Source organism: Pterocles gutturalis, unplaced genomic scaffold (genome assembly GCF_000699245.1).
Source record: "Pterocles gutturalis isolate BGI_N339 unplaced genomic scaffold, ASM69924v1 scaffold36269, whole genome shotgun sequence".
NCBI classification, from domain to species: domain Eukaryota; kingdom Metazoa; phylum Chordata; class Aves; order Pterocliformes; family Pteroclidae; genus Pterocles; species Pterocles gutturalis.
Genome location: NW_010131899.1, coordinates 26621 through 38551, shown reverse-complemented (window position 1 = coordinate 38551; position 11931 = coordinate 26621). Strand labels below are relative to the sequence as shown.

Sequence of the window (11931 nt, the reverse complement as noted above, 5' to 3'; positions counted from 1 at the left end):
CAACAAAAAAAAGGTTTAAAAATATTCACAAGTTTATTTAGAAACAGATGAAATCTTTGATTCATTCCCCAGGCTTCTCATTGCTGCAGAAATACAGGCATTGTAGTGGGCAATGAGCATGGCTTCTTACAGTTCTGATATGAATGACATTTTGCAGGAGGTGGTATACATTCTGTCTCTTAAGCTAAATTTTTCTAATAGCTGCCTACTCTGTCTTGAGTCCATGAGGCTGCCAGACCCAAGGTTATACTTCTGTTTCAGACAAACTTTATCAGAACAGTTGTAAAATAAGAATTGGGACGCAAAAGAAGTTTTAATGATGAAGATCAGTAATGGCTGTGCTGTTTCATAGCAAAGATCAGTATAGCCTGGTGCCCTGTCTCTGATGGTGGCTGCCAGAAGAAGCCTGGAAAACAGTAGGAGAACAAAACTACTCCTTCCCCAGAATAGTCTGCTAGTCTCTTAACAACGTGCAGTTTGACTTCTGATCGATCAGTCTGAGTCTTTTGATTTTATATGTAGCAAGCTGACATCTGTATCTACATTTTGTTATCTGGTTTTAACTATTAATTTAGTTTGGGCCTCTAGAGTGATTGGAGTATTTTTTTTTAAGTAACATCTTTTTGCCACCGTTTGAAAATGTGTTACAGTAAAAATCTATTTTAGATCTTCTCTTCTCAAAATGAAGGGTTACAGTAGTACCGATGTCCTAGGGAGAAAATATCAGTCCTTGCATTTTGTCATGCATATGTCTTAGTAGGCAGCACTGACTCTGTCTTATATAGTTTTCTCTTAAAGAATATATGCCAATGCCTGTCTGAACTCTTTGATTCTGAATATTGGTTTATCCTGCATATAGATTCTAATTTTCATCATAGTTGATGTCAGCATTCTTAATATGACTGTAAACAATGCATGCTTTTATAGCTTCTCAGGAAATATGAGTATGGACTGTTCTACACAAACATTTTTGGGTAGATGCAAACTTGCTTGACCTATGCTATGAATGTTGGGACTTGAACCAGCTCTGAAGCAGGAGGAGTGTAGAGTTACTACGTTAGGCTGAGGAGATAAGCTCACCTCTTACATAGTGGACAGAGCAAGGTTATGTTTGCCTGCGAAGTCTTTGGACATATACACGTTGTCTGTTTTGATATTTCTCTTAGATCTGTGCAAATATTACTGAATCATATTATGAGCTTGGGTTTATATATGTAATACTCAAGCAGAATGCATTTTCCTTTTGTACATTGTCCAGGACCTAACAGTGAGAACAGAGTATCTCCCACTCTAATACATATGCTAAACTGGTTGAATTGTGAGAATAAAAGCAATTACTATTCTGTTTTTCATTGCAGGCAGTATGGGCTCTTGGCAACATTGCTGGAGACAGCACTATGTGCAGAGACTATGTATTGGACTGTAATATCCTGCCCCCTTTATTGCAGTAAGTCTGTTTTAATATGTTTTCCAGAATTTTGCTTGAGTGAGTGATAAGACTGAAGGGTTTTTTTTGCCCTGAAGAATAACAGGTTTTTTTTTATTGTGGACTAATCAGGCTTTTTAATGGGGGGGTCCTGAACTACGTTTTGTAATGGAACTAAATTGGAAACATGTTTAGGAGCAGCTAAGCTGGGACTGTTTTATTCTACAGAGTGGGTGGATGTCTGGGCGTATTACAGAGTCATAGAATAATTTAAGTTGAAAGGCACCTCTGGAGGTCATGTAGTCAAACCCTCTCTTATAGCAGGTGAGATCAGCTTAGATTGCTCAGTTACTTAACCGGTCAAATTTGGAACATCAAAGGTAGATTTCATAATCACCTGGGGCAACCTGTTGCAGTATTTGACCATGGCATGGTAAAAAACAATGTTCTGATACCTAATCAGAATTTTCTGTGTTTTACCTTGTGCCAGTTGCCTCTTGTCCTGTCACTAAACATCTTTGAGAAGAATCTGGCTTCCTCTTTTCTGTATCCACCTGTTGAACTGTTGTAGGCAGCAGTTAGATCTCCCCTTCCACAGTCTCTTTCTAAGGCTGCACATATCCAGGTCTCTAACCCTCCCGTTGTGTGTAATTTTCTAGTCTGCTGGTTATCTTGATGGTACTCTGCTGAAGGACCATATTATTGCTGAAACAGTGACACCATCTTGTGTTGTCGTATCCAATTTAGGCTTACTCAGTCTCTGTCCTATGCAAACGCTGTTTGCAGCAGTGGACCAGTGCTCTCATGAAGACATTGTCACAGTGTGGGATGGCTATGAGAAAGAGAAACTGAGTTCTTACACGTGTAAGAGAGTAACCCTCCAAAAGTGCCTGCACGTCCTTCTACTTAGAGTAATTTTGTCACAGTTTGTGCGCCTTTTGACTATTAATCTGCCACATCTAAGTGATTAAATGAACACGTTTCTAGTGTAATGGTTATTGTTCTTATCAGGATACTAGGATTCATGTGTCTAGCATGTCTGTTAATATCCAGCCATCAAGCATGATTTTCCTTGGAATTTATTTTTATAGAAAAAAAATCTAGTGTATTTTGCCCTGGTACATGTTAAAATGTAGGCCTGAGTTTATTGTAATGATTCATGCAGTTGACCCTACAGGGTTGCCTGGCTTTGATTTTTAAAAAGCAAAGGTTGGAACTCTTTGTTGATTTGTTTTAGATTGCTTTCAAAACAGAACCGTCTCACTATGACCCGAAATGCTGTATGGGCTCTATCCAACCTCTGCAGAGGGAAAAATCCTCCTCCAGATTTTGCCAAGGTAAGAGATGTGTGAAAGGAAGTGTGTTGTGAGGTGGAGGTAGCCAAGTAAGCAATAAGGGTGGTGAAACAAACTAAATAGTAGAAATATTTCAGAATTTCTCTGAAACAGTGTATGGGCTTCTTACAGATGAAGTTTTTGAATGTATTTAGTCCTTTAGGTAGATGTTCACAACTGTTGGTTTAATATTGCTCTGCCTCCTAGCTTTTTGTTAGCTCTTCCTGTACAAGAGATGACCATCCCACAGCAGAACAAAACTCTGTACATCTTGGCTACTGTAGTGCAAAGTATGGCACATCTTAGTGGACAAGTATGAGCTTAGGTTGCCAGACATTGTACTGTGGAGGCTGAAGAGTTCTCGTAGTGCTTTTCTGATAACTTTCTTCTTTGTACTTGTGTAGCTACACCTCTGCACAGAAGTGCTCCATAGGTCTGAAATTTTCTGAGTATTGAACCCTGAGATGCCAGCACCTAGTCCTATAATGTTGCATAGAAAATTAACGGACATACTAGTAGATCTTCTGGCCCTTCTATTTGCACAATATATGTATCTTATCTTAATGTCTTACAGGTTTCACCTTGTCTTAGTGTGCTTTCCTGGCTGCTCTTTGTCAACGATACAGATGTATTAGCTGATGCCTGCTGGGCTTTGTCCTATTTGTCTGATGGCCCCAATGATAAAATCCAGGCTGTAATTGATGCAGGAGTCTGCAGAAGACTTGTGGAACTGCTGATGTAAGAAATTTGTTCTGAGGAAATGTACTGTCCATCTTTTCCCTAAAATCAAGGTTTCGGCAATAGGAAGTTTAATTAGATATGTCTTGAAGTGTAATAATTTCCAAAAAGCAATATTTGAGTTTTAATTTTACCTGTCTGTGTTCAGTCTTCTGTATTTTTCATGAGTAACAGAAACAACAGAACTTTTCTTGTACTAGTTTTGCTGCTCCTTTAAGAGAATTTTTTTTTCCTGCACCTAACAGCTGCATTTTTGTAAAATTGATGATATATACTGGAATTCTCTCTGTGCCATTGGGGTCTGTGTTATAATAACCTGCAAATGAAATTGGTGAAGGATATAAAAGATAGAAATGTGAGAAATGGTAAAACTTCCTAGAATTGATAGTACCAGGGACTTGAAATGTAAATAATTTCCTAAACCCTTACTGTACAAAAGTATAAGTACACTTTGGTCAGTAAAGTGTAGCTGTGGGAGTTGGGGTCAGGGAGACTGGCCTTGTTCAGAGACATTTCTTCAGGTCTAAGGGAACGACATGGAGCATTCAGTTACCTAAGAACAAGAAATAGTGGTTTTCAGTGATGTAAATAAAAAAAGACTATTAAGGCTTTTAAGATTAAAGCAAATCTGATGCTGGATTAATGAATAGAATGTATTACCTAAGGTACTTTTTTATAAAGAAGTGTTTTCACTTGAGAGAAGAAAATTCCTTCACCCTTCCTATTTCTGTCCTGATTTAACGATGATGGGGGGGTTCCTATGATGACAGAAGGTGATCGAACAGCTGTATGGCGACATGGTTGAGTTAAAACACACAGCTTCTGTCAGTGTTCCTGTGTCTCATTCCTTGCCTTTGTGCATGCTACATTAAGTGTGTTTCATAGTTAAAGCTGATTTCCATCCCAGTGATGTCAGTGCTTTAAAGTACTTGTATTCTTTTGATGTCATACTTTATTTTTATGCTGCTGAACGATATCTAAAGGCCTACATATTTAGAAACCCTAGAAAGACTTACCATTGGTTTAAAATCAGTGTGTTTTGATTCAGATAGTGGGAGTTAAGTCATGTTTAGCAGCGAAGTTTTTCCCTGGCTGATGGATGTTCCTTCCTTGAGGATGTAAAGGTGGAGATACTTCAGGATGGTTAACACTTAGATCTTTCCTTGGTAATTTTAGGCACAACGACTACAAAGTTGTATCTCCTGCCTTGCGAGCTGTTGGGAACATCGTCACAGGAGATGATATCCAGACCCAGGTATGGACTCACTTTTTCTTGTGTTGTATTGCAGTTCATCTTACTGTTAGTTGTGGTAAAGTATTCACAAGCACCTCTTGTTCCTTTTGAAGTTTGAAAATGAAGGATTGATGACACTAGTTGCCTCAAAACATGTGGTTGTTTTCATAATTTTTCTGTTCAGTCCTGATCTGCTGGTGATCTTACGTAGTTATGTCTGGAATTTGTATATAGCTGTGCAATACCATTTGAGTTTTTTTTTTTTTCTGGTTTCTTTAAAGCAAGACTGCCTCTTAGGCTGAATTTTGTGCTGAATGAGGTTGTGGTAGGGCCATTGAAGGCTTGTAACATTTGGTGCTGTTGACAGTCTGTGATGAATATACCAGAAATGGAGATCTGGTCAGATTTTGGATGATATGTAGCTGTGTCTGGGCACATGTTTGGAGAAGCATTGGTAGGAGGCAGTGGCTCCCACCACTACATTGAAATTAAACTGGGAGCCAGGAAACCTGATGCTTCAGAGGCACTAGGCTGTCATCCTGCTTGCTGCTTGGTAGGTTTTGGAAGAGGCAGCAGCTCCTACGAGTTTTTAAAATCTGTGGGAGCAGAGAGTCCATGTCTTGCATACATGTATTACCTGTGATCCGCTGGCTGGTGGCAGTCTCTTAACATGTAGAGCAGAAGCTGCAGTTACCGGCTTCTGCTATTGCACCTTATGTTAAAGTTTTTTCCCACTTTGTGCATTTTGACACCCTTTTGTGAGACTTAATTGGTAGTATGAGGAAGAAGAGTACAGAGTAGGCTACTGCTTTTGAAACTTTACTGACTCTTGGCCTCCATCTCTACTTCACAAACTAAAAAGCGTGCTTGCATGTTGCAGAGCTGTCTGACACATGCACAACCAGATTGGATTGAAGTGGCAGGCTCAAAAAGGCTTGCTGTGGTGGGCTGTTGACTTTACTAAAACTGATGGCAGAAGTGGGATCAAGAGGTGGTAGTAGCTGCAAATGGGGAGGCAGTGAAATGGACATTCAGGAGGCAGGAGTAGCAGTTACGAGCTGTGAGATGACATGAAGAGTGTGGAGAAAAATGCTTTCAGTGAGGCATAGATGCATAAAACTTATGATTCCCCATTCAAAGCATTAAATTACTTCTTTCACATAAATTATGCCAAAGTTAAAATCCAGGTTCCCAATCTTGAGGCTTCTTTTAAGGCTTATTTTTTTGTTTGTATAAATATATCCTTTGGAATTCTGTAGTTCTGTGACAATGAAATGAGAGATAAAGATGAGTGAGCAACAGCAGGACACTGAATAGCTTATCACTAGGAGGAGGTTAACATGATTCTTTGATTGTTACAATTTTTTGTATAGCTGAATTGCGTTGGCATTGTATTTTTTCAGTAGCATTTGGTTTGCTGATCAATCATAGGAATGATTGAGGTATGTTTTGTGATTTCATAGTTTCACTAAAAATAAAACCGCGAGGGACCACTAAATCACATGTAATGCAGGTTATCAAATACTGCATAAATCTTAGATTTTTAATTCAATAAAATATTTGAACTATTTTGTTATGCACAATTTGTTTCAGAGGAGCATACCACAAGCTTTCCTAAAATTCTAGAGAACTGTTTAAGTAGGATAGCTTGATTGTCCTACCTGCAGATTGTGCTATATACTAAAGAGGGGTACAGAATGCATATAAAAATCCCTAATCAGAAGGAAAAGCCCAGCTTTGACAGCTGATGCATTTGTGAGTAGGAACACAACATACAATACAGTTGCCTGAAAATTTCTCTCTACAACCTCAAAGCACAAACCTGCTTTTATCTAATTTCTAACTATTAACAATTGCCAGTGCTTGCAGATGCCCAAAACCATAGAATAGTACACATGAAAAAAAATAAATAAATCTTGACCCAGCAGATGCTGTTACCATATCCTGAACCATAATCTTTGGTTTTTTTAATCTTAATGTGGAGCAGGAAGGTTCTAGGAATGGTGAGGGTATATGTGAGCAAGGGAATTCAGTCCACAGATTGCAAGATCAGAAGTCATCACTAGGATTCATCTTGACTTTTCCTACTTTTGACCTCCACAATCACTGAAGAATTTATCGTAAAATTCTGTACCACACTGTTGTTTCCAAGCTGCCTGCTTTTGCCATACAAGGCAAAACTGCTGTGCTTTTTTGGTAGGCTCTTCCAGTTTTTGACTTGTAAGAAGTTGGAATTTAAATTAAAAAAAGAAGTATTTCATTTTTCAGTCATCGAATCTTTTTATACCCTTTTAGATGGTCAAAAAGCCCTTCACTATCGAACATGACATAGTCAAGTAGTCTGTCTTATTCCATCTCTGTTCTGGGACATTTTCTTGTGTACTTTAGGCACTTAAGTTTTTGATTTAATAATTTAAGATTTTCCTGTGACTTTTCTGCTCTGTAAAATAGCAATTTTTACGATTTTTAAATGTTTTTTAAATAAGAATTGCCCATTCATAACGCCATTGGACACAACACTGGCAACAGTCTTCCCCAACTGCACTAGCTGATGCATAAAACAGAAGTAGTTGGAGCTTCCAAGTATACAAGAATACAAAAAAAATGCTGTCATCTTATTTTTGTTTGATCATAATGCTCTTAGTATCTTCTTGTGATGAGGTCACACTGAAATCATAATAAAGGCATGATCTCTTATCTGAATATCTCAGTTGTTTTGTTCATTGGCTTTCCTGCATAAAAATTGCGAACATTTATTTCTTGTTGCTTGCTCTGGTTTTTTTGGCTTGTGGTTTTTTGGTTTTTTGTTGTTGTTCTTTTGTTTGTTTGTTTTTTCTTTTTAACTTTTTGGGATCAACTGATGGCATATGCCTTATAGATTTTGAAGACACTGTATTCCTCGTTCCTGTGATTTTATTATCTTAAATTAGCTCTAAGGTGTGGTTTGGTGTTGTTTTTTTTTTCTTTCTTTTGTATTCAGGTAATTCTGAACTGTTCAGCTCTGCAGAGTTTACTGCACTTGCTAAGCAGCCCAAAGGAATCTATCAAAAAGGAAGCATGCTGGACAGTATCCAATATAACAGCTGGAAACAGAGCCCAGATCCAGGTAACCTTTTCAGCTATGATCAGTAATCTTTGTCTTCCAGGCTAGAAGAAACACCCATCAGGTGATACACTGCTTTTTGTGTATAAAGTGCATGTTTGTATGTATACACAGTCACAGATATAAAATTATGTATAAGCAGAAGTATATTATAGGCTCTGTGCATAATTAGAACATTTCAGTGGTCCAGTCATCTCTCAAGTTTGAATTGCTTGTATAGTAATCTACAGGTTATAAGGAGGGGAGACAGTCATATTAGAGAATGACAAAATAAGGCTAAGCTCAAGAAAACCTTGACTTTAGTAATTTGCTTCATGCCTTTGACAATCACCAAGATACAAAAATTCTCAAGAAAGGAGTAAGCTACAAACTTTGAGAAACAAATATCTTTACATCTTTCTTGATTTCACCACCAGATGCGGAGACCTGCATTATGAAGTACTTTCTTTATTCCTGTTTATATTTTCTTATAATTTCTGATACAGGCAGTTGTGCATAGTCAAATCTAAAATTGCTATTTATTAAACTGAACAATAGCGGAGGATAGCTAACATGTTGCATTGGGATTTGTCCTTTCTGATTCTGTCAAGTTTTGTAATCCCTTCACAGTAAGTGGTAGTACACAGAAGCAAATGACAGTCTCACTCCCTTACGTCAGTCTTTACAGTTAGGCCTCCAAAAGACCACATCTTTGTTCTGAGTCTGGACTTGGTGTCAGCCATCAGGAAGAATTCCCAGGACTTGTCTCTAGATGTTATAAATGAAAGATTGACCATCTCTTCCCCAGAGAAATTTCTTTGACTAGATGAAGAAGAAATTGCTAAATATATTTTGTATTCCCTGGATATGGAGTTTTTTAGAAAAGCTATACTAGGGGAATTTTTTGCTTGGCTTTCAAGGACAATGCTTCCTTCATTCTCTTTTTTCAGAAGATGGAAAAACAGATTGTAGTGAAACCAGGCTTTTTCTGATGCATATACAAGGTTCCCATCAAGGCAGTTGAATGAAAGTCTCCTCATGCAAATCAAATGTAATTCTTCTGAAGTTATCTTTCTCAGTGCTCTTCTCCCTCATTGGATACAGAGAGTAGTTTGAGATGGCAGAGGATATGTGGAACTCCAGTTGGAGATATCTGTTCTGTAAGGAATAGAAATAAATTGCAGAAATATTAAGGATTAGAAATGTTGTCTCACTCATTAGTAACCAGGCAGAAAAAATGCATGTTTGCACAGAAAGTACACCAAGTCCCATAATACATTGGCAGAAGTGGCCAAGCAATACGTCTTTCCTCCATATCCTTTTCCTTGGAAATCAGCCTGACACTTGCTAGTCTTATATCTGATGGCTCTGGATTATCCAATATATATCATCAGAATTAGCATGAAGTGGTTAACCCTCTTCACTCAAGGGGTGAAATTACTTCTCTTTTTGCAGAAAACTCACAGAAGAGTTAGAAAGGGCTGTATGTTTTTCCTGAGGAAAAGTGTATTATATCCATTGCAGGTGGCACTTTACAACCTTTTGGTTATGAATTCTTCCTTACAAAGAACATTCAGCTGCTGAAGGGGCAGCATAAAGTCTTAATACCTTAAATGAGGTCTTCGTATTCATCTCAGAAAGTATAAAAAATAAAGTTAATGCTTTTGTGGAAGGTAACTCAGTCTCTAACTAAGCTTCCTGGGATTAAAAGCAAATGCTTGTCTGGCTTCAGAGATGCATATGTTAGGAAGTGAGTAGGCAAGAAAACAAAACTTGAAAAGGTAGAAAGCTGTGTAGGTCCTTCTTGTCTCATGTAAGGATGTGATTAAGATGGAAGTGGAACTGTGAGCAAAGAAACCTCCTACAGTTTTTTTTGCTCCAGCTTTCTCAGTCAAGATTCTACTTTTACCACCAAAGATCATGGTTTTTGTCAGATAAAGAGAACGATATGGTTACTTAATCTAACCTTGGTAGAGCTCCAGGAATTTTGATTCTGCCTTTATTGTGGCTTCTGTTTTAATCCGTGGATTAGCTGAATTTCTAACAAAAAGTGCTGTGTAAAATCAGCAACTGTACCACTGTTTTTTCCTGTATCAGCAATTCTAATTGCTGTGCAGTTAGCAGTGCAGAGGAGGTAGTTACTACTGCTTGTACTAAGGTAAAAATGTCTCTGCCTTTGCTTTTCATGCAGTGAAAAATCTTTTGGCTGCTTTATCCATGCTGCTACCACCTTAGAAACAGGGACAAGTAATATTTTCTCTCTAGAAGGACATTTCTGCTTTTCCTGGGAATTCTCTAAGAGTTTTTTCTGGGCAACAGTCCAGCCCAATATATTTTCTTAACTTCGTGTTTTTTTCCCAAGTCTGTCAGAGTTGCTTCAGGATGCACAATCATAGAGGAATGTTACAGACCTAAGAAAAAGAAGAGCTTGAGAAAACCAGATATTTGTACAAGTCATTCCATAAAGAAATAAGTATCGGAAGTGGCAATAGAAAGTAAAGTTTGTTATGAGAGCATTTTTTAAAAACTTCAGGATCTCTATTTTCATGTTCTTGATCTACTGAAGATACAGTTGTGAAGAGTCCTAGAGGTAATTTAAACTCTAGTGCACCAGAAGCTATTTCAATAGCATATTCACTTCTGTGACTTCTACATAAGTAAACACTGTACCACGTTGTCCTGCTCAAGTGAAGGAGTAAGTGCCTGTTCTTGTTTGTACAGTATTCTTAAACCTGGTATCCACTATCAGACATGTAGAAGTAAGGCTTTAGGTGGAGAGTCTTAACTATACCCTTGGTAATCTTCTGTCTTCTAAACTGTTGTCACACCTTTATTTGAAAACAAGTAAGGATAAAATAATCTTTCCTTTGTTAAAACAAAATTTGCCCCATCTAGCTAAACAAAATCGTTAGGTACATCTATGCATGTGTGTGTTTAGTAGTTTTTAAAGGTTTTGGGGTGTCTTATCACCAGTTCAGAGCAGCCCCCTTTCCAGTGAGAACAGATTAGAATTGCTTTGTAACTTGGAAAGGTAAGGTGGGAAGGCAGGGAGAGGAAAATTAATGCTATGAGACATTGATATTGCACCTTCATTTCTAGCAGGTGATTCTTTGGAAGTACAAAAAAACCCCTTAACTCTGCGTAGAAGAATAGTTGTGGTTGTGTGGGTAGAAGGTTTCTTTCTCAAGATTCATGCATTAGGAAGAAAACAGAGTGTCAGACAAATCACCAAAATGCATGTTAGATTGAGAAGAATCCAGCTTAAAGCATCCTGCCGTAGGATATGTCACAGACAAGGTTGGAAGCATGTTGATGCGTTATTCAAGTCCAGGGAAAAGAATGTGAGCAGCAGCTTCTCAAAAGTGAAAGCTATAGTTCACTTAAGAATCCCTCAGACCCCATTCGGAGTAATTGAACTGCCTTTGAACATGGAGCACACACATGCTATATAGTGAAATACTGGCTGCCCTGAGTGCGTACCCAATTTAATCTATGCTGACAGTTATAAAAGTGAGATTAAAAACATAGCGTTTTTCATTCTGAGAAGGAGATAACTATGCTGGTAATTGTGAGATATTGCAAATCATGTCCACCATGAGGTTGGATTTTTGGAACTGCAGAAGGACACCCATTAGAGGAAATTTGTGAAGTAAAGGATGTTGGAGAATGTTTATGGCATGGACATGTCCAGGCACTGTTTCTTGGAAGTAAAATTAGCAATTGCAGGTGTAATTGCGATTATTATTGCATGTTGAAAGGGGAAAGTCTCATCACAGATGTGTAACAAATTCCAGAAAGGCTCTAATTCTTTAGGTTCTACTCTTAACATAGAGAATGTCACGTGAAATTCAAGGTGTGATGAAACGTCCTTTCAGCTCCAGAGTTGATACGTCTGCTTTTCTCAGAAAAGCCCTTCTCTGAGGTATTACTTGAGGCAACTCCTGCTCAATATCAAAATCATTATAAACATTTGAGCTGAGAAACACTTTAAAGTAATTTCTGAAGTTGGAAAATGCTGTTTGGCAAAGTGTTTCTTGAAGATTGGCATATGGTAAAATAGAGCCTAGTCTGTTCAGTAGCTGTGAGGACAAAGGATAATTCCAATCGGGGAAGAATG

The 11931-nt window shown here is 38.0% G+C and overlaps 1 protein-coding gene across 2 annotated transcripts in view; it reads left to right on the top strand.

Moving 5' to 3' along the window:
- KPNA1 (karyopherin alpha 1 (importin alpha 5)) overlaps positions 1–11931 on the top strand; it is a 40541-nt gene that overhangs the window by 15001 nt on the left and 13609 nt on the right. For both annotated transcript variants that reach the window (XM_010080750.1, XM_010080751.1), the window contains 5 exons: positions 1359–1447; positions 2664–2763; positions 3335–3498; positions 4675–4753; positions 7713–7838. In XM_010080750.1, coding sequence (XP_010079052.1) covers positions 1359–1447; positions 2664–2763; positions 3335–3498; positions 4675–4753; positions 7713–7838 — 558 coding nt within the window. The remainder of the gene's footprint in view (positions 1–1358; positions 1448–2663; positions 2764–3334; positions 3499–4674; positions 4754–7712; positions 7839–11931) is intronic.